Genomic DNA, 23,023 nt, shown 5'->3' with positions numbered 1-23,023 from the left:
CACGCTGCCCATGCATTCGCGACCTCGCTGCACCAGGATAGAAAAGTGCGTTTATTTCGCACGCGTGGGAGGAGGGGGTCAAATGTTTGACATCCGAGTTGGGGGTGCGTTTATTACGCGAGTGGAAAAAAAAAATCGAAGTTTTGAGAGCCGACTTGGGGGGTGCGTTCATTACGCGAGTGCGTTCATGGTGCGAGTAAATACGGTACTGCATTTCATGCATTGTGAGACTTTGGAGATTGAGGTCGCAGCCAATTCTTTACGGTCGCTGGAAAAGTGAGAAGAGCGGTAGGAGCTTCAGTTCTCCGGCCTCCAGTGTGAGCTTTTTACCTTTGACGACACTTGTACTTCTCGAGCGCATGCGCGCAGCCAAGGCACGGTGATAGGCATGGAGCGCTTGCCGTAGGCTGGGCGTCTGGAAGACAGGCCGTGCCATTCTCACTCTTATTCGAGTAGATCGTGCAGCATGATAACACGGATAGTGTGCAGGGTTGATGCAGACTTCTGTGAAACCTAAGGTTCGACTGCTTCGGAAAGCCTTCCAACTTTCGACATATTTTTACAAAGTTTGACTTTTCAACAGCGTTGCCCAACTTCTGTGCAAACATTTTATTTTTGTACAATAGTTTTAAATTTGATTCAGTTAAAGAAAAACATACCTGCACACTTGTAATGGTCTAGTTAATTTTTTTTATGTGAAGCAGTATGCTCTAAGTATTGCACCGGTCATCCGCAAGGGGACATCGGCTTGTCTTTTATTCTTGCACACACTCATAATCGTCTAACTTCAGTCGAACCCTTCACCACCAAAGTTAGAAGCCAAAGCTGGTAGAAACCTGGTTGTATTTTACGGCCGACTCTTCACTTGCTGTAGCGCAAGTGAAATGGCTGGAATGCGTGTCCTCACTTACTTGACACCAGTTCCATCTGCACGCCGACGCAGCACTCGCGTCCAATCTGAGCATGGCAGTGGCCTCCAGAGGGCGACGTCGAATGTCCAGTGCTACGACCTCTTTATCTAAAAGATGTTGAACAGGCGCACTCGTGCATATATGGGAGGAGAGGGTCAGGAAGTGAGAGGGACAAGGAACATTTTAGCGATTGGTTTTTAATGGAAAGATTTGGAATCGGAGCTCAATCGCAGTCCAAACAGACATAGCCTTTTTTGCTGGCCTCTGTTGGCCATTGACCGGTGTTATGCTAGTGTTACAGGATCGTTGCCTGGTGTTACACCAGCATTGTCTGGTGTTATCTCAGCATTGTCCGGTTTTATGCCATCATTACCTGGTGCTACACTGCTAAAGACTGGTGTTTCATCGGGATTGACTGGTACTAAACGGGAATGGCCCATGTTTTGGCGTCCGCCAGTGTTGCACTATAATTGCCGGGTGTTATACCGGAATGCAGCAGGTATAGCAGTATTGCCTGGTGTTACTACAGCATCAGCCGGTGTTGTACCGTCACTGACGAGCGTCGTACCGGCACTGTGCGGGCAGAGGGTTCCCAGGTGCTGGGTGCCCGCCTGTCGCCGTTCCTGGAGGCCCTCGGGGACCCTGATCTCGGGGTGCGGCGGGTGGCGCTGCTGGCACTCAACTCTGCGGCCCACAACCGGCCACTGCTCGTCAGGGACCTGCTGCCCTCCCTGCTGCCCAGGCTGTACCAGGAGACACGCGTGCGGGTGAGCCCACGCTGAAGGGGTCATGAAGCAGCATTGGGTCTAGATCAGTGTTACAAACTCAAAAAAATAGAAACCTGCAACGAAGATTCTGGACGACCGCTAAAAACGTCTGTATTTCAGATGCAGGACAAGGATGACACATTAATATAATTAATTGCTGCTAGTAATGAATAGTAAAAAATGCAATGGCTTAGCTCGGCTATGCCAGGATACATGTAGCGTGAGCTTATGCTCACAAAGTGAGAGGCGCTATCAAGCGGCTCTGGTGCAGCGTCAGACTTGGCTTCTGCGCAACGGAGGCGCATAGCTGGGCACGCAGCGGCGCCAGTGCGTCTGCCACGGCTATGATATCACTCCTCTGGAATGCGCAGATGGGCGAGGCGAGCGCGGCAGCGGCGGAGCGTGGCTCTCATAATGAGCCATGCTCATTATGAGAGCCACGCGAAACTGCTCAACCTCGGCCAGTGTAGCTAACACTACAAAATATACAAGAACCCATAGAAACCTGAGCGGCACGCACATCTAACGAAGCTGGGGTCGAGGAATTCGCCAGCCTCGTACATGCTTCGCCCATCAGATGCATTGATGTCAACAAGCACGCCGTCGTCTGTGGTTCGCTTTCGGACAGAAATCGTGAAAGTGGTTACGCCTAAGAACAGTCGCGTCACAGTCCATGCTGAGTGAGCTACATAGGGCTCTTTTCATTCGGCAAAAGGCACACCGAAAGCACCCTAAATAAGGTTCGCAATTTATTGAGCACGGTTACTGTGGCACGCCCACGACCAGCCATGGGTGCGCATCCGTCAGTGGGGACGTGCAGCAGTGCCCTGCACCTACAATGACATTTATAATGACATTTGCGCAAAGTGTGTAAATGCAAAAATTTTACCCCGCGTAATGAATGCGCCCCCCCCCAAATATGTAAACTTTGGGGGAAAAAAGTGTGTTCATTATGCGAGTAAATACGGTATCGTTAGCACCAAGTCCCACCAGTGTAATTCATACGGAGGACAAAACAAACACTCGCAAAGAAAATCGAAACATAATGCGAAATTTATGATTCATTATGAAAGCACCTGATAAGTGTCTCGAGCACACCATCGAGCTCGCCCTCATCCTTTTGCCCCGCTTTAATATAATCTCTACTTCCCCATTTTTTTCTCTTGGATATGGATGGCAGCTTGCACCATTTTTGGTTGCATGTGTTGTTCCACCGCAGAGAGAACAATAAGGAACCACTGTGCCGCATCCAAAAACAAGTGGTCACGCCGTATTGCCATGGTGCGCGGTATGTAAACAAATCGGGCATCCTCAGATACCGGATATCATGTGACATTCACGTGCTGCTCAGTGGCACCACCTAAGCATGGTTCTCGTCACAAATATACAAAATGGTCTCCACTGCATCAGCTTGGTTCAACTTCAAATTGCTGCTCGTTTTAATGCAAAAAGGTGTTATATGGCTCTCACCCAACCATATCCGGTTAGGTGCCAGCAACAGTCGGCTGACTGCCAGCCGAATGCCGATGCAATGCTCATCTCCTTACTGATTGGACACCAGTTCCAGCCAAACCCCTTCCTCAAATGCCTCCGTGTATCTCCCAGCAGGCGAAAAGCATCATGTGTTCAAACATACGGCGGCACTCTTTTCCGTGAAACAAGCGTGCTCTGGGCTTTCCCAGAGAAAGAGTGTGAAGAGCGACAGAGAAATGCAGACAGAAAAAAGAAGGCAGACTCCTTTGCCGCAACAAATTGAGATCGTTCCAAGCATTTGGTTCTCTTTTGCTGCAAGCCGGTGCCAGGCCTCTGTTGGCACTGCCGCGTTTCAATTGTTTTGTTTTCCAAACTTTCCGTCTACTGCAACTCAGACGCCAACAGACTCTGAGAAAGTCTCATTTACGCTGCAAGGGCAGAAGGTGGCACCCTCAAGTAAAGCAGGGTGCACATGGGCGTCGAAAACTGGCACCGCGTGGCAATTTCCATAGCAACTTTAGCAGGTGCTGCAACTCGGCGGCATGGCGTAGGTCCACGTTGCGCCGTCCGCTAAAGTTGCTGCGGAAACCTGGTTAAGAAATCCATGAAGCGCTCGCGTGCTTTCCCTGCACGACACAGGGCAACTTCGTGCCATCCGGTCTGCACATGTCCACAGCAGTCTCACACAGATGTTAGCCTCTACTTCGGTGATTTTTCGTCGGCACATATACACTCATAGCCAGAAAGCCATCACTGTCTTTGCGGCAATAGTATGTCAAAGGGAACTTTGCCGTACTAACAGACTTTTTTTTCCCAGAGACTCGCATGTGTAATTCCCAGGAGCATACCCCTGCTTCAATCTAACTGAAAGTTTGAATAAGTTGACTTCGAATCACCAAGAGTTAAATTATTCCAATCAGTATATTGGAATGTTCGCATACATCACGTTTCTTAGTAACTTTGTTTAACTCTCAGTGTTTTCGTGAAAGTTGCGAAGGTGAGGATTTAAGAGGGTCTGCTCTAAACATTATTGTGTTTGCACGAATATAACACAAAAGCAAGTTTTGAAGTCCCCAAAAAGAAAGAAAAATATTATTACTACTATAACACCAACACCAATTTGCAGCACCCGAGGGCATAGCAGAAGTGAAAAGGGCACGAGAATCGGCAAAATATTGTGCACGTTTTGACTGCACTCGTCATCATCGCACAGCTCGGCCATAAGGTGTCACCGCTTGCTGTCGCATTCACTACTTAGGAGATGCGCTTGTCTCAGTTTTTTTCTTCAGTGTGAGCTCTTTGTCTGCAAGTTATTCCTCTTGAACCACGGTACACTCTATCAAGTCTGTCAGTTTACGAAGTGCACAAAGCAGAAGCACCGACGCGCAAATGCCAGAACTTTTGAGCAGAAACTGAAAAGTTCACAGGCAGAACAGTGACTGCTGGAAGCGATACAAAATCAGCCCCCGCTACAGTCCCTCTACCTAAGCAAACTCCTCGAGTTCCATAATTTCGTAAACACAGCCAGCGATCTTGGCTTGGCTTATGTCTTGACTTGGCCTGGCTTGGCTTGGTTTGGCTTGAACTGGCCGTTGTCCCGCACTCCGGCGTGGCGCGTCATGTTTTTGCCAGTTCTGCAGTCGCTTGCATTGTACAAACATAAAAAAACGACAGAGAATGCTTTTAACATTCCCAATTTCTCCATGTCAGTGGCACAATAACTGATAACTTTCCTATCCACACCCCCCCCCCCCCCCCCCCTTTTTTTTTTCACTTAATCTCCTGCATTTCACTTAATCTCCTGCATGGCTTTCTCCCGACTCGAACACCTTGTGGCCGAGCTCGATTCCAACATGGGGTGTGTTTTAAAGGGATACTGCAATGAAATTTCGGCGCTTACTTTTTGTCTATATGTGTTCAAAAGAGCAGCATCACATCGAACATACCAATATCTTGTTAAAAAAGTCACGAAAAGAAATTTTAAAACAAATTAAACGATTAGCAAAGAGCACCTGGTGGATGTCGCTAATGCCTCGCTTGTAATGTCCGTCTAGGAACCTTGACAGCTAGTGACGGAGGTTGTCTTGCCTCCAGCCACGAGGAGAAAAGAGAGGCAGGAGGAACTCCCCTCTTCCCAAGAATGCCTTTTCTGTGTCGCAGAAGTCGCTATTGTCCCCCTACAAGATTACAGAAGATTAACCCGTCACCTAAAATTCGTACAAAAGCAGTCGCTTCGGTGGCTGGAACGACCAGGCCATCCTCTCGACGTCAGCCTGAGACGACCTACGTGACGATTGCGTTGGATGTCACGTGGTCTTCGCTGGGCCTTCTCCGAGCGCTTGCCAGAGTGGGCCGTTTATAACGAACATGGAGGCTCAAAATACAAACGTGCGATTGTCATTTACGGGTATTGTGGATCATATTCAACCTATTTTTGAACATGACGGGAATATTTCAAATTTCGTTGAAGTATCCCTTTAAAACATGTAATTTAAAAAAAAAAAAAAAAGCTTGCATTATATTTATGCAAATAGGGTACTTGGTCAGTACCACTAGTGAGAGTGTTATAAAGGAAAGATTAGAGAAGAATGTGTCCTGTGACTAACGTCAGTTACATTTCACGCGCGGGCTTTGAGTCTGGTCAGTGCACGCTTGCAGTGTGCTGATGCTTGTGTTTTTTTTCTCAGATGGAACTGATTCGGGAGGTAGAAATGGGACCCTTCAAGCACACAGTGGACGACGGGCTGGACATACGGAAGGTACGCCTTTTTCCCGCCAGGGGCTTTTGGTTGCAGTTAGAGCGAGATTTATCGCAAGGTGTGTAGTTGGGCAAGTCTGTGCACGACAAAAACACATGGATTAGACCCACACAAACACAGCGCTGACTGCCAAATTGTTTTCTTTCGTAACAAAATGCATTGAATTTTGTTATACAAGAAGACCACCGTCGATAGTCTGCGTTGTGTTTGTGTGTATCTTGTTCCCCTTGTGTCTTTTTCACACGGGGTTATTTATTCTTAGCGAGATCTAAAGTGACTTTCACAGAGAAAGCAACCATGCTGTTAGCAGACAACTCATCGGCTAATACAACCGAAAACGGGAGCTCGTCTGCTACATGGTGTCATTCACAGACATAAACAAAACTATACCTATGCATTGTCTTTTAACAAAAGGGAAAAAAAAGTAGGCAGAGACACTGAAAACTGCTTACATGTAGGAATGCAAAAGCATTCCCACAACAACTTTTTAAAAAAAAAGATAGCTTGGGAGTTTGTCTGCTACATGGTGTCATTCACAGACAAGTTCAACAAAGGTACACCTATGCATTGTCTTTTAACAAAAGGAAAAAAAAGGCAGACCTAAAACTGCTTATGTGTAGGAATGCAAAAGCATTCCTACATGCAGTGCATTTCTACAACACAACTTTCTAAAAAAAAATAGCTTGTCATGCCCTCACAAGGTTATTTAGAAACAAAATGAAAAAAACTGCATGCATATTTATTAAACAGTTCCCGAGATATCGCTGGATATAGTGCCAGCGGAAAACTCCATTTTGAGAAAATGGTAGTTGAAAGTTGCATACACATTTTCAGCATTGAGCCCGTTCCACATGGCGCAATTCCACTTACGATTTTCATTCTCTTGCGGCAAAGTGCTTGTGGACATAGTATGCATGCATATAAGTCACCGTCCACAGCTTTTATTCGTCCGTTTTCTCTCAAGCGAGTAATGTAGCAACTGAAAATCACGAAAATCGCAAGCAGGATTGCGCCACGTGAGATGGCTTTGCCTGCGGACTAGGTAGAACTGCCCTTGCATACTTTCTTCTTGTTCCGCTGTTGTCTTTGCTTAATTTCGACGGCCAACGACATAGATGGAATTATTGTAATCTGAAGTAGCGACGCGATAAGCATTAGTACCCTGCTGCACAGAGGCGGGCCGCCGATGGTGCTTTCTATCGTCACCATGCAAAGAAGCTTGCATGGGCCGCTTCCATGCATCAAATGGGTGCACCGTCTGCTAGTTTATTTATTCCCCGCATCTCTTGCGGCCACGAAACACGCAGCCAAAGTATGCAAGACTACTAAAGCAAAGGGCTGCGAACTATGATGGCAGGAAGTGAAGTGGAGTTGAGAAGATGGCAGAAAGTGAAGTGGAGTTGACAAAGCGCAAGAACAAGCAATAGACGCAAGGCCAGCGAGGCGGCGAGATGCGCCCTTGGCAGCATTATAGCCATGGCAACAGAAGAACAAACATCTCGGCCAATAGTAGTCGCATGCTCCCTTAAGCGGGTACTTTGGCCAATCAATACTTAGCAATCGCAAGGCATGAAGATGCTGATCACGCCAAAACTATGTGGCAGACACTGTTTTGAAGAGTGGCAAAAAGAAGGGAAAAAACGAAAGACGTTTACAATTCTCTAAAGCGGGAAAATTTTTCCTGCTAACTTGAGCGGGGAAACAAACCCATAATGCAATGCACGGTTACGCCAACGGCAGCGCCGCTCAACCCGGAAATGGGCACCTAAAAACTCCGCTTCAAAACGACCAAGATGACGGTCGTCCACTGAGTAGAAAGAGAGTGGGAATCATTCAAAGTCCAGTTCGATTTTGCATCTGTAGCACAATTGGGAAGCCGCTGGGAGCTCTAAATTTCTTTTTAAACATATTTTCTCAATGAATTAAGTGCTGATAAAAGGAGGTAGTTTATGGAATATACGACCCAAAATTGTTCTTTCAAGAATCAACTTTTTTACGATTTCAATCTTCAATCCCGCATCCCCCCTTAAATTGTAAAAGTGTGCTATTTCACGAAAGCAGCTCTTGACCACCCATGCTTCCTTTGCAAATAGCAATTTGTTTCGCTGCTGTTCATGTGCTGAAACCAGTGATGTGATTGCTGCGCCAATTGCGCCAAACTGCGCCAAGAGGCTAACCGTGCTACATCCTGCTACATTTCGCCAAAATATCGGTAATCTGTGCCAAGCCTGCGCCGAAGGACCAATTTAGGTCGCCTTTCAAAACTGAAACTAAACTGAGTACTGTAATTGAGCAGGCCTGTGTTATGTGGCGCAAGCGGCCACCTGACACAAAGTACCGTGCATGAATTGTCCACCCGCTCTTGCATGGTTTTCCCGACGTCTCGCGTTTCGCGCTCTCGTCTCGTAAATCTCGTCTCTTTTTTTTTTTTTTTTTTTTTTTTTTTTAGCGATAGACGCGGATGTGTGCAGACGCTCCGACGCTAGCGTGCCGGGTACCAGTCACGCCGTAATGCTGTGGAACAAAACCACGTTTTTGCACGGCAGGAGTTACTTTGTGAACTGAAGCAACGGCCGTGGGAAAACCATGTTTGGTCACTGCCTTTCAGTCACCGTGGTTGCGCGACGTCGAATGTTGCCGTCCCCACACCACTGCACATATGGTACTTTCTAAAATAAAACTAAGTACCGCCGCATGTTCATCAACATTCCTGTTCTTGTTTAAATCATACGTTACTACAAAAATCCATCTTTAATTCAAAGACTGCTCTGTCAAAGTATTGATTATCTAGATTCCTCTCGGTGGGCCTTCTTTCGAGAGGGACCTCGGTACATGAAAAATCTGCCGTGAAAGAAAGTTGGTGAAGAGAAGTGAGCTAATGCAAAGAAGGCAATGTCTGCACTCTGAACCCGCACGGCGCGCTTGTTTATCTCAAGTTCAGTCGTTGCACAAAGCGCTCCAAGAACGTTTTGAGGCTGGCTCGCAATGTCTTGCATCGAAGCACTCAGGTTCTTTATTTGTGTGTTTAGCTTGTACCTTGTTTGCCGGCCTGGCAAGCATGCGCCGCTGGACTGTTTTTGTCGCATGCTCGAAAGTTACATTTTGTGTACAGTTTTGGGGATAAGTTAGCTACGGAGCTGAGGGGCATGGTTTCGGTTTCGATCGGACAGCCGTTGTCTGCGCTCGTGCGACAAAGCATGCCCAACAGCAAGCCTGCCGAAGTTGGCCTCACGTACATGCAAACATGATTGCATGACTGATTCACCAGCTGGGACGCTTGCAATTCATTGTTCTATGTTTGCTTATTTTTGACGAAAATCTGGCACATCGGGGAACCAGGAAAACGGTGGCAAGCGGTTTTTCGAAATTGCTTGGCAATGTCTACAGCACTGTACACTTGTGGGATGCCTGAGCAGTAAAAACAGAAGCAGCGAGTTCCGTCACAACACGTCACGTCAGAACACAACACAGCACAAAATGCCCTTTGTTTGTACAGCACTTAAAACAAATATTTTTATTTTCCTAAGAATATCTGCTCCAAAATCCCCTTTTGCTGCTCCGAAGCACTGTCTTGGCTGCTCCAAAAGCCGCTTTTGCTGCTCCAAAACACTGTTGCGGTTGCTCCAAAAGCCACATTTGCTGCTCCAAAACACTGTTTTGGTTGCTCCGAAACCTGCGCCAAAATGGCATAGGCCAATCACATCACTGTGAAACTCGTAGATGGATAAAGAGACAATTGGGAAAAGCACATCAGTGACCGCGAGACCTCTCTCACCAGGTCGCCACCAGAATACTGCTAGATCGGGGAAGTACTTGTGCACTAGCACTCCCCTCTCACCACTGCCTACTGCATAGGATTGGAGGCTGCATAGTAGGGTAGAAACTGCATATTCTACTCCGCTTCACCTTGTGTTCTGCCGCTGCAGATGCTACGAGCCACCGGAGCCGATCCAAGGTTGTGCAAGTGTAGCGTAACTTTGGAGAGGGTGCACAGTGACGTGCTACGTTTGGAACTGGATTGGTTGGGATGGCTCGTAGCGTCCGCCATAGCCAGATACTACGAGCCAGTATAATGATCTAGTAGGCACAGAGGCATTTCAAAGTGCTGCTCTTAAGAACTCCATAAAGTGGCATCGCGCCTTTAGTGCATTTGTTAGATTGTCTCAGCCAGCTGATTTTTCGCCTTTTGGAGCGAAGCCCTCTGAGAGGGCAGGACACCTGATTCTGTTGGGTGTCCGTGCAGGCGGCCTTTGAGTGCATGTACACGCTGCTGGACACCTGCCTGGAGCAGCTGGATGTCTTTGAGTTCCTCAACCACGTGGAGGAAGGGCTGAGGGACCACTACGACATCAAGATGCTCACTTACTTGATGCTGGTGCGACTGGCCTGCCTCTGCCCCGCAGCCATCCTGCAGAGTGAGTGATCCCTGTCCGTATCCAGAGGCTAGGGAGAACTGCCAGTTGTTGGGGAATTTTGGTGAGATGCCAGGGAAATGTGGCTAACTTAAGGCAGAATAATCAAGGCGCTTACCTGCCTGATCTGGTGCAACTGGCCTGCCTTTGCCCCACAGCCGTCCTCTAGTGAATTTACTGAATTTGCAGAGCTAGGGTAGGGAAAACTGGCAGTTAAGATTGTTGGGGAATTTTTGGGAAAAGGCTAGGGAAAGGGGGTAAATTTGAGCAGAGCAATTAAGATGCTCACCTACCCAATGCTGGTGCAGCTGGCCTGCCTCTGCCCTGCAGCCATCCTGCAGAGTGTGTTTACTGTTTGTCCGCAGATGCTAGGGGAGACCTGCAGTTCTCGGGAAATTTTGGATGAAAAGGCTTAGAAGAACTTGCAGTTGAACTATGAGGAGAGGCTAGGGAAATCTGGGTAAATTTGGGCAGAACAATAAAGAAGGTCAGGTATTTGATGCTTGTGTGACTGGCCTGCCTCTGCCCTGCACTATCCTCCAAAGTGAATGATCCGTGTGTGCCCAGAGAGGCTAGGGAAAACTGGCAGTTCTTGCGGAATTTTGGGGAGAGGCCAGGGAACTGTGGAGAAGTTTAGGCAGGATAATGTGAGAGTTAGGAATATCCTTGGAAATGAGGACCGCTCCGTTAAGTAGGAGTTCTAAAATTGTTCGATCTCGTGGAAGACCTTTCTGCCTTTAACAAGAACAGAGGAATCCCATGCCGACTTTTCAACACTGTGGCAATAGAGCAGTTCAAAATCTTAACAGAGTAGAAACATGTACCAATGCATGCCTATTAGCGGAACAGACCACCTTTCTTTGTAGTATGAGAAAGATGTGGGCGAAAAATGGGCACTTGTGTGTTCAAGCCAAATCTGTAGGAAATGACGGCTGCCAGTTTGAGAATTCTACACCTTGTTGCACCTTAACTCGTAGGGCAGTCAAAGGCTAGATGACCCACAAACACAAGTGCATACACCAAACACAAAAACACGGCGCATTCACTACTCTCAGTTTGTCTAGCTGGTGATAAGATACACACAGACAGACAACGAACCTTGTGACATTACACTTCAGAAGCTGCTTGATTGGCCCCATTGGCTCGTAGCATGGGCGGCCCCCCGACTTGTGGCCAATGAAGTACAGGAGGTTTTTTTTTCCATGTGGATCGCACTTTATTTCTCAGCTCGTGGTATGTTTCACCCAATATACTTCTCACTTCATTTAAAGTGCAAAATCTGCCATTTGCCTTGTACACTGCTTGATACTGTTAGCACAAACACAACTTTGGCACTTTTTCACATTTTACTTCAAAAGGGTACTGACAGGTACAAAATTTACCAATTAGTATCTCATGTGAGCAGTTTCTGCCACTATAGTAGTTTTGATTACAGTCCTTCAATACTGAAAGCAACAAAAAAAAAAAAAATTGGCGATGGCTTATTCGGAATAGCAGTATCACGGAGGGTACATACTTTGCGTCACATACTTGTGTTATGTGATTTTCCAGGGCTGGAACGCCTGGTGGAGCCCCTGAAGGCGACATGTGGCAGCAAGATCAAAGCCAACTCGGTCAAGCAGGAGTTTGAGAAGCAGGACGAGCTCAAGCGGTCAGCCATGCGTGCCTTCACCGCCCTACTAGCCATCCCAGATGCAGGTCAGGAGAACCTCCCTCTCTCTCTCTCTTTTTCCTTTGAACTGTGCAGGGACAGGCGACGTCTAGTTGGTGCCAGCAGGATGCCCACAACACAACAACCCTCCCAAGCGACTAGCAAAGCATTAGGGGAATTTCACCTTTTAAACCAGTTGCTGGAGAGCTTGCAGTTGAACTCTGCTCAAGTTCACTGTACATATTTTTATTTCTGTAGCTCAACTTCATGATGAGCTACAGGAGGAGGTGTACAGCTATTGATTAAAAGTCGCCTCACTAAGTGAGAAAATCTATCGTTTAAAATTGCCGCAAAAGATTGAGCATTTTTAAGAGGGGGCGCACCTCAGAGCCCCATAGAGAATACATGAGGTTTTTCACCAAATTAAAAAAATTCTCACATAATAACGGCTGCGCGGATCTTCTTGAAAATTTCGGCTTTAAAGACATTGAGTCATTATCGAGACACTAAGCGCAACAAATGTTTTATCATAAATTTAATTATATTCTTTAAAAAATCATGAAAATGGTCAAAATCGGCTAATTCGGAACTCTTGCGTTCGGAGCGAATTTACAAAATTATCTAAATTCAAACATAAGAAGTATTGTGCTTAATGTCTTCTAAATTTATTACGGAATCGAATAATATTCAAATTATTCATGTAAGTCGATTTGTTCCGTAACTACAGCAAATATAAAGAACCAGGATGTCGGTGCTTGTTTTCGTCGTTTTTAAGGTACCTCTCTCTCCCGTGCGGTGGCGCTCGCTGTCCACGAAATGCGAAATCGTCCGTTCGGAGATCGGCCGGATCGGCACTGTGCGAGGTGTTCTTCCGCGGCCGTATTCCGCGCCCGTATCCTGTCTCATTCTGCACGCCGAGGCGTCAGTGTGCGTGTCTTGCTTTCCTGGTTCTCGCTGGGTAGGTCTCCGTGTTTTCGCAAGTGGCAAATTCACCTTGGAGCTATGGGTCGAAGACAACCGTCCTGTGGCAAGCGGACCGCGAGGTGTTCCACAGCCTCGCGGTCCGTCAACGCATTGTGCTTGTTTTTACTTTTTTTTTTCTTTTAAAAACGGGCTTTTTTTTTTTACGCAAAGTTTTATTTTATCGTTATTCTTCACACAAACGTCCTTCGGCCTTGGGGTCGTGGAAATCGAGGATGAAGCGTGCACAGAGTAGATCATTGTTTGCCTCCTTTTTATTTTTCACGGACGTCCTGTGACCCCCGTACGGTTCGTGGTCACCGCAATCTAACGCGGGGAGAAACGGGTCGCCTGCTCTGTATTCAGGGTATTCCGAGGGGAGGGTGATAACTCGCTGTTCTTCTGGAAATTCACATATCACCCAAAAAGGTGACATGGGTAATGATTACGGTACGTTTATTCCGGTGTTTATTTTTGAGCGAAAATCGGTGCATGTTTTTCGGTGCTTATTTTTAATCACCAGTGTATTATGGGTTGAACGTCTTGTGATGACGCTAAAAAGCGTTGATAACCAAAGAAAAATGCGATTGGACAAGAACATTTCAAATTTCCAATTCTATTCACATATCCATTACGCTCTTCTCGTGGGAGCATCTATCCTGACGAAAAATGCCTAAGTCATTGAGCTGTGAACGCATACTCAGTGTACAATCTTTCGGCCTAGAGAGGTATTGCGCACGCTCGAAAACGCGCTTCACAGCCCAGTAGACGAAGTTGGTGGCACCCAGAAGGCGAGTTTTTGAATGGTCTGTAGTAGGCAAAAGAAACAAATGACAATCAACGCATATCAGCTCTTCAAGCGAAGAGGCGCGTTTCTAAGGTCAATGGTTCCGGACGGCACTAATGTTGTTGGCGTTGTCGTAAGATGACGTCAGTTCGCATGAACTGACGTCATCTTACGACACGTGATCTTACATGATCTCGTTACACGAAATGACGTCATCTTACGTGATCACGCTGCACGAAATGACGCCATCTTACGTGACCACGTAACACGTCATCTTGTAAGTCAACCTCTCCCCACAGCAGCGCGCTCCGCGCTTTCCGGGACCGTGCAGTGCTGTAGTCGAAAGCAAGCTCCCTATGGCAAGCGAAAGCTTCTGAAGTCTCACATTGAGAATACTCGCAAGCGACCGTCTGTGGAAGCTTTGCACGTTGAGGTTTTTGTTGAGATCGAGCCATCGTGTTCCATTAACTATAGTTGAAGTTATCGTTCAATAAAGCCCTAAAAAATATGAATGTAGTTGGTGTAGACATCAAGATCTAGTAAAAAATGCGGTTTGACGTCGTTTAAATAACGTGTATATACAAGTGTAGAAAAAAATGAGTTATTTGTGCATAGATGTTTAAAAAAGTGTTTATTATTCGACATAGGACTTTGGGAGAAGGATGTGTTCAGATTTTTCTTCATGAGCGCAAATATACCTGACGCAATAAATAGTGACGATTTCATCAACCCAGTGGTGAGCAGGTGATTTCTTGCTCGAAACAATGATGCCATTTCATAAACCAAGTTCTGTGACATGCTTTTCCAATGTCTGGTCACTATTTTGTAAACCTTTCAGTCCAAACGAGTATACTTCTGTTTGTTTTTGTTAGCTTAGGAGGGGGGTCACAGAGCCTATCTTTTTGTCTTCCTCTAGGACAGACGTACAGAGTTATACCGCAACACGCATATGTGGAACACACAGAGCTATCGCTCTCCTGTTGGCGGTACAGTAGCAGACGACACAACGCAGCTCCGTAGTCTATCGAGGGCACGGCTAGCCGCGGCCCGTAGCGCGACCGTTCAGACTAGGGAAATGGTTTTGAAGAACCGGGAAATGGTATCTTGTGTACAATAATCACATGTCGTTAGTATACTAGTATTCTACTTGCTAAGCCAAATAAATATTTGCAGCTTGTGAGAATATGTTTGCGTGACGATTTACCGTTCACACTCCTGACGGATGTTAGCGAATCCTTCATGTTCGTGGCTCGCAGTTATCGGTACCCCCCTCGGAGTGACTTCACCATATATATTTTTTTCTTGCTTGCAGGACATCATAAAAATCACAAACACGCGAGAAAAAAAAATCTTATCAGTACGCGTGATTTTGAGCTTCGCAGCTCTAAAGATGCCCGGTAAATGTCGTCCAGCTTGGGAAAAAACTAATCCTTTTTGTTGGAGTTTGACTAACGGAAGGTGGCAGCTCGTTTCCGGTCTGTTTTGTCTATACTCCGTTTCACCGTAATTTGGCAACCCTCAGTCAGAGCTGCTGTGAGGGAATCACAGTCGCGGAGCAAAGCACGTGACAGCTACTTTTAGGAGCAGTGCTATGGCGCCAGCAGCGCGTCTCTGACTGGCGTGTTTAGCGTCTTATGCTGGCCATACATCAAAAGTGGTCCCGAAGTGCAACAAATGAGGTCACAGAAGACGGAGTGTCACGCTGTTGCATCTCGCGATTCTGGCAATTCATCGTAGAAATGCTGGCGAAAACCACGAGGGAACACGAGTGTCGCTGTCGTCAAGGCGTCCCAACGAAAAGCAATTACACAATTTCGACGTTTTTGTAATTCGGTAATTTAAATTACTGTATACAATTTTTAAGAAAATAAAGACATCATAACTAGGGTGTGTACTTTCCGGTGTTTATTTGTGAGAAAAATCGGCGGATGTTTTTCGGTGTTTATTTATTTTCAAAACACCGGTGTATTTCGGTGGAACGTCTCACGACGAGGCTAAAATCGGTGAATATCGGTGAAAAAAAAGCGATTGATCACAGAAAGAGAGTTCCAATTTTATTCACACAGTTCATACACTTCTTCTCTAGGAAGCAACTATTTCTAACACTTGGTTATTATAGTAGATGCAAGCATACTTTTATGCTTGCATCTACACGCAAGGAACGTGCTGCCCTCATGGCACCACGTTCCTTGCGGTTCGCAACCCGCAATTATGAAAACGCACGCTCCTGTACGACACGGACGTTGGCAGTGTCTTCCAGGAACCACAGCAACCTCTGAATACATGGCTTGCACCGACATCACTTGGCCAGACACAATGAGGAAAAGGCACGTGAGAGCCTACCCTCCACTGTGTTAATTTTTCCACAAAAGGGGGCCATGGGAGACACAATAGGGGAAAGGCGTATGAGAGCTTAGCGTCCACTGTGTTCACTAGACGCTTTTGACCCCCAGAAAGGAGGGCGGACTGACGCCACCTGCAAGCCATGTATAAACACTGGAAGAATGCAGGATCCACGAGATAACACGTTTGACGAACCTCTACGGGGAAAGGGTTTCGATAGGTCGGAAACTAGCAACGACCGGTGTTTTTCGGTTTTAACCAGGGCGAAAATATCCAACCACCGGTGTTTTTCGGTAATAACCGATTTTATATTTTCGTCACCGACGGACGTTTATCGGTGTTTTTCGGTTAAAACCGGAAAATGCACACCCTAATCATAACCAAATAGGAACTTCCGTGCTAAAACATGCAGTGCGAAGTGAAGACAACTACTATCTTTTTTTTTTTCTTGATGTCCACAAAAAAAAAAGGCTATGCAGCATCGATCCTACCTTTTTTTTGTTGTTTTTTTTCGCACATTATGTGATGTCCTCTAACACGAAAGTACCGACGTAAAAGCGCTGTAGAGACGATATAAAAACAAAAATTTAAGTGAATCGAGCTTTGTAGTGGAACGGAAAAAAAAATAATTAACGACTTTTTACGGTCAACACTTCACGTCTAAGTAGAACTTCAAAAAAGTGACGGTTACGCGCTTTCATGCCCATTTCAACAAAGTTGGGAGAACGATGTATTGCATCTTGTGAATAGACATGTGGAGCAGCATGTTTATGTTAGAGGCATTGTGTGTAATCGCTGCGCAGTACCTGCCAAAAGAAGATATTATTTGGGCACAGTCTCAACCGTTTCCGTCTGTGTGTGCTACGAATACAGCAACTCTTTTCGTAGGAGAAGTGATGAGGAAATGGCGTGCCCTTGATGATACGATTGTGATTATGAAATCAAATTTTTAATCAGCCAATAATTGCGACCTGTCCGGTCGCCTGGAACCCCGACAACAACTATCGTTCTCTGGAAAGTTCATTCTAATATTTACACTTTTTGTGGAGTTCATCGAGCGAATAAGAATGTTCCAACAATAAGCTAAACCTACACGAGTTCCCGAATCCAACACGGCGCTTTTGAATTTTAGCGCCGTAGATAGTTCTGCGAACAGTGTATACTTCTGTGCAAATATTCGTCTAACAGTTTTGCAACGTTGGAAAGCATCGGAATGATTCAGAATCACTGCGGAGTTGATACTCGGGAAGATAAGAAGGGCACTTGGGAGAAACGGACCGTGGCATTTGAGACAGGAGCACAACCAGGGGACAAACGTGCTATAATACAATCGCATACCCTTCCAAAGTCATCGCTTGGGCGACCGCGCGCGCGCCCAAGAAACCTTTCTTTTCTTCTTTTTAGGGGTGGTGGGGGGGGGGGGAAGGGGGGGGGTGGGGGGAGGGGAGGGGTGTAGGCGCTGATTGTCTTCCTTCTTTGTGGCTTTTGACAGACGCACAATGAGACTGGCAGAACAAGCGCATGATTCATTTCTTTCGATAGAGGCGTTCTGTCTGTGTATGCGAACATAATTTTTTTCCCCTTTTAGTAGTTAGTTGTTCTTGCCTTGACCGGGTCCCAGTCGGTGCGTTGTCGTTGTATGCCCACTATTTTTTTTTTTTTTTTAGTTTATGGTAGTTTTTGCGCTGATGGGGTATCAAGGTAGACAAAAAGAAAAAAAAAAATGAAATAGCGCCTCGACAAAAAAAAATAAAAAAAAAGTTGTTGCGATCAGGAACGTTTTCAAAGCGATTTTAGGAGCCTGCAGTGTTACCACAGGTGCAGGATTGAGAGCGTAACCCACGCACTTGAAGAGAAGGGGAAGCTCTCGTCTTATTGGAACTTTCTTTTATGGGTTTCCACGTCGCGATTGTCCTTCAAAATCAACTGTCATTTATTTCTCGCTCGTGGCTTCCAAATACTGGAAGCCACGACTCGAGCCACAATGTTTTGCGAAATCAAGGTTTCGCTGAAATGGATAACTCTCACGTACAGTTCGTCGCGCAATACCTTTGCCGTATTGACTTGCGAGAGATGCACGGCTGAGTATGGCGGTGCTCCAGACCTAACATCTAAATTTTGTTGCCTTACCTGTTACTATTTCGCGCCCATTTTGAGCTATATCAAAATGAAAGCGCATGATGAAATAAAAACGACACTCGTTTTCCGCTTGATGGAAATTTCACGCCAGCTCGCTGTCTTTGCTGGTACCTTGAGCGATTCCCAGCGATGCGAAGAGTTAAAAAAAAACAAAAAAAAAACACGTACGATGGCATCCTTTGCACACTCATTACTTCTATAACACTGAGCCACCTCGTATCCTTTCGTTTTTCTTTCATGGTACTAATTTCTTTCTGCGCATTACGGCTGTTCCGACGCTAAGTCTGTCTGCCCTTCGAATTTGAACTTAGGCTCAGATCAGGGACGAACCAGTTTAAATCAGGAAAATATAATTAACACTGTAGCAAAGTAAATCTATCATATCGATCGGAAATACGATTTGGCACATTCCATCTGAACACATATTGTGCACAGCGAATGCAATAGCGAGTCAGCGTGCAAAACGCCGCCACACTGAGCTACCATAATATCTCAGCGATTTTTGCAAAGCACCGAGCACGGAAAAGAGAAAACAGTTGTTCATTCACATAAACGAAGCAAATTTATTTAAAGCCCGGACACTCCGTACGTCCAATCTAGCTAAGGTTATCAATAGACTCGACCATGTCATTTGTCGAAACAGATAAAAGACGTTGGCAAAAATGATTAGACTGAATAAGTGAATCTAACGCACGTATTTTACCAACCGACGGTCGCGCGCCTTCAATACCCTTTCCAATTGTCATTACGCACCTTGGACACACTTTGGGGAGCAATGCATATTTACATCGCCGCCCGAGGTCTCCATTGAACGTGTAGTGCTGACCCAAATAAAATGCTAACCTGACTCTCAATCGCTCACCGCAAAGGACGATTTCAAACAGGCGGTATTGTAGGTCACTTGAGATAAAAAAAAGAAAAACAAGCTATAGAAACGAGAGACGTAAAAAAGGGGACCGGCATTTTTATTCCTACCTCCGAACAGAAACGAGCGCCACCCACTGCATCACACAGCGCAGAGGCCGGACTCGGCCACCGCGCGTGCATACCAAGCGCGCGCGAGGGAGGGGAAACTTCCTCCACCGGGAAAACACGGCACATTTCGGGATCTATTTCACGCAGCGGATAACGCGGCCCTTTTCACACCTCGATACTGGCGCCATCTAGAAGTTGCTCGTTCAACCACGTTTCGAGCCGCGCGCCATCTGGTGGCTGAAATGGACGAATAAATAGAGGTACCGCGCCCTCTTAAGCTTCAGCTACAACTAGAACACATGAGGAGTTGATGCTATCTATTTTTGACGCTGAAATATGCACTTTTCCTGAGCAAAATATTGATTAATGTTTTGCAATCAGCGACATTTCCTGCCCTTCAAAAACTTGCTTTGTTACAACAATAAATTTGTGTAAATAGAAAAAAAAATAACTGGCCACATTTCTCATTAAATTTTAATTCAGAAACATCATCGATGAAGAGTAAATGTGGAAATCTAATGAAGTGATAGATTTCCTCAAGTGAAAGTTGCTGTAAAAAAGTGAACCAGAAAAACCTCTTTAAAGTTTCCACACCACTACCTTCATTTTATTCTGGTGGTGCAAGCAACTAGTAAAAGGCACCAAGAGCTTAAAAAAGCACTGACACCCCAAATTTTTTTTTTTTTTTATAGCCTAAAACGATGCAAGTCATAGTCATAGACACGCAATAAATACCAAAACGAAAGAAAAACAAAAAAAAAAAAACAACATATGGGCATTTGCTTTTTTGAGCGCAGCTTTTAGGCACCCGTTTCCGGCTTGAGCGGCGTCACCCTTGGCATCGGTGTAACTGCACGTTGCATTATGGGACGTTTCCCATAATGTCTTCAAATGTGACGTCGCGAGTAAGGAGGATGAGGAGGAAATTTATTCTGCTAAATTTAACAGAAAAATTTCTCCGCTACATTTAGTGGAAATATTTCCCTACTAATTTTTGCGAAAAGAATTCCCCACTAAATTTAGCAGAAAAAATTCCCACTAGATTTAGCAGAAAAATACCCCCCCCCCCCCCCCCCCCCCCCCCCCGAATTTAGCGAAAAATATTCCCCACTAAATTTAGCGGAAAAATGACTTCGCAAAATTTACCGGAAAAAAATCTGCCTCTAAATTCAGTGGGGAAATTTCTTCGCTAATTTTACCGGGTAAAATTCACCGCTAAAATTAGTGGAAATATTTCACTGCTAAATTTAGTGGAAAATATTTCTGCTAAATTTAGTGGAAAAAATTCCACTAAATTTAAAGGAAGAATTTTCCTACCAAATTTAGCAGAAAAATCTCACCCGCGAAAAAATTTCCCTGCTAAATTTAGCAAAAAAAAATTCCCTATTTAGCTGAAAAAATTTGCCTCTAAAGTTAGCGGGAAAATTTTCCCGCTAAATTTAGCGGGGAATTCTTTCCTGTATTTGGTGGAAAAATTTCCCCGCTAAGTTTAGCAGAGAAGTTTTTTCATTGAATTTAGAGGGAAATGTTGCAAACATTTTTCGCTAAATGGGAGGGGTCAGGTAGGGAGGAGGGGTGTACTCTCCCCTCTACACCCTCCCCTCCTCCTTCTCAAGAACTGTGCTCTAATTCAGCATTACAGGGAATTGTAAACATCTTTCATTTTTTATTTTGTTGTTTTTCTCTCCCTTTTCTCACCTCCTCACTGCTTTTTATTTACGACGTAATTGATTATGAAATTTATAAGCTTTCTAAACAACATTTTTTTAATATTTAATACTGGCATTTGTAAAACGTTTTATAACGCAATAAAAAATCTGAGTCCTGAAATGATGTCGTTTCCTGGCTTTTTATCCTTCATTGGAACGCATGGCAGCGCACGCCAAATGTAGCACTGAGATCGGGGAATCAAACAAAGTTCTCTATTTGGTGCCCGACGACCTCTCAGACATTCGAAAATGAAATCATCAAACAGTCAAAACAACTGGGTTTGGGGCCTGTGCGCCGTAGTTTCCGTTGTAACTTTGCCGGGGCAGCCTTTCACGCAGCACTGGTGCGACACGGCCCTTCACGTCGCTCACTTCGGGAACCTGTGCGCATCCTCTTTGACCTCGCACCGTTTCTAAGAATTTGAGATCGCTGAAAGGGCCCTAAAAGAACTTCAAACTCGAAAGTGAAGCGTCGTCTGCTAGTTTGCTGGTACGTCACAAACCAGAAAAATGCTGATTGGTCGGCCCCTGTCTTTGCAGACAAGAACCCCCTGATGAACGAGTTCCTCTCCCAAATCAAGTCCACGCCCGACCTGCAGATCCTCTACGAGGGCATCCAAAAGGACACGAGCGCCGGCATTGCCGACACGGTCAACACAATGGACGTCAGCTGAGGGCCACCCTTCGTATGCCTCTTTCTATCTGAGTCTCCCGAGAGCAACGACGGCTGTGCCCGCCGCCTTTCCTAAGTAAAAGACTGGTTGCGTTGTCTGTCTGTGGGGGCTCTCTGGGGTGTCTACGGGGGGACCGCTTCTTTGCGACGCAAGCCACTTCAGCTCACCGCTTGTCGATTTCGAGAAAGAACCGGGTGAGTACGGTCTGTACAGGTGCCGTCTTTTGGGAACTCGTCTGCTATCAAAAGGGCAAAACGGTGCTAAAATAGACAAACCCACAGAATGCTGACTATCGACTGAATATTTTATTTCCGTGGAAATAAAAATCCACAGCCTTTTGCCGCAGTGTGTGAAGTGGTGAGAGTGATAGCTGTTATGCTTATTAAAACGCACTGTTTTAAATGCTCTCGCATTTAATACCGAATGATTCAATGACGTTTGGAGGGGAAACGGCATGGGGTTTTAATACGCTACAAATTGGGCTTGTGCAAATGCTCCAGCCTCGTTAAAGCGAACGGTGGTTTTGACCGAATACTTTATTTAAAGGGTCAATGAAGGCAATTTCGGATACTTTTTGGCGATTTCATTGTGTTCCAGGCACGTCTCGGGCCACATTGCCCGAATTTCAGCCTAAACCGACGCTTGTGTGTTAAACAGTTGCGGTAATAATCATACTGGGATCGACTGGGGCGACGCCCCGAGAGTTGCGGGAGAAGCGGAGCTCACGTGACCGTTGCGGGGCCAAGAAGCGCAACGTCGCAAGAGAAGTGATTGGTCGAAACGAGAGATGTGCCCTCGGTCATGTTTTGGTTCGCGATTTTTAGGAATACTGTTCTAATTTCCGCTTGAATAACCATGAAAAGTATAAATCGAACCGAAAATGATTACTAAACTGTAAATAAAACAGCATAACTGTTTTTCTCTTTGTTACGCTGGACGCGAAACGGGCAACGAGCCACTATAGGCGAACAAAATAAAATAAAAACGAGAGCATGCGGGAGGAGTTTGGTTTTGGTTTCAGATGTCGGTGTCGTGTTTACTTTGGGAACACGGTACTCGAAGGATTCTGCAAAAGGATAGTCATGCCAAATTTGTTCACTGTAGATGGCTGTTCTACCGGTCGACTGAAGACCAGTATTCATTCAGCGACGCTAGTTTTCACGTGTGGGTTGCTGTTTGTGTTCTTTGACGACGAAAAGAGAGGACGTCCGACTTTGGTGAAAGCCAAAAATGGGGCTGTTTATTTTCTTCTTGGGGAGCGTCCCCCGCGGAGGAACCGGTTGCCAGAACGGCTTGGTCGCTGCCGCTTTCCCCTCAGCATCTCCCCCGCGTCCCCGTCCTTTGGCAGCACGCCGCTCTCGTCTTGCCCGCGCAAATGTTGCTTACTGTTTTGGAGCCTCCGGGCCGCTCGTTGCTGGCTGGGCGGTCTCCGTTGGGTGATGGCGAAGGCCGCCACAGATACT

General features: G+C 45.9%; 1 protein-coding gene across 1 annotated transcript in view; it reads left to right on the top strand.

Moving 5' to 3' along the window:
• LOC8026606 (cullin-associated NEDD8-dissociated protein 1) overlaps nt 1-21,657 on the top strand; it is an 81,500-nt gene extending 59,843 nt beyond the window's left edge. The window contains exons 25-29 of the mRNA XM_029985597.4: nt 1,497-1,678; nt 5,839-5,910; nt 10,154-10,325; nt 11,874-12,020; nt 21,427-21,657. Coding sequence (XP_029841457.2) covers nt 1,497-1,678; nt 5,839-5,910; nt 10,154-10,325; nt 11,874-12,020; nt 21,427-21,560 — 707 coding nt within the window. The 3' untranslated portion in view covers nt 21,561-21,657. The remainder of the gene's footprint in view (nt 1-1,496; nt 1,679-5,838; nt 5,911-10,153; nt 10,326-11,873; nt 12,021-21,426) is intronic.
• Nucleotides 21,658-23,023: the final 1,366 nt, after the last annotated feature.

The sequence above is a fragment of the Ixodes scapularis genome, unplaced genomic scaffold (assembly GCF_016920785.2).
Source record: "Ixodes scapularis isolate PalLabHiFi unplaced genomic scaffold, ASM1692078v2 PGA_scaffold7__128_contigs__length_106722199, whole genome shotgun sequence".
In the NCBI taxonomy this organism is placed as follows: Eukaryota; Metazoa; Arthropoda; class Arachnida; order Ixodida; family Ixodidae; genus Ixodes; species Ixodes scapularis.
The sequence above is the reverse complement of the archived record's forward strand: the minus strand, read 5'-3'. Positions and strand labels throughout refer to the sequence as shown.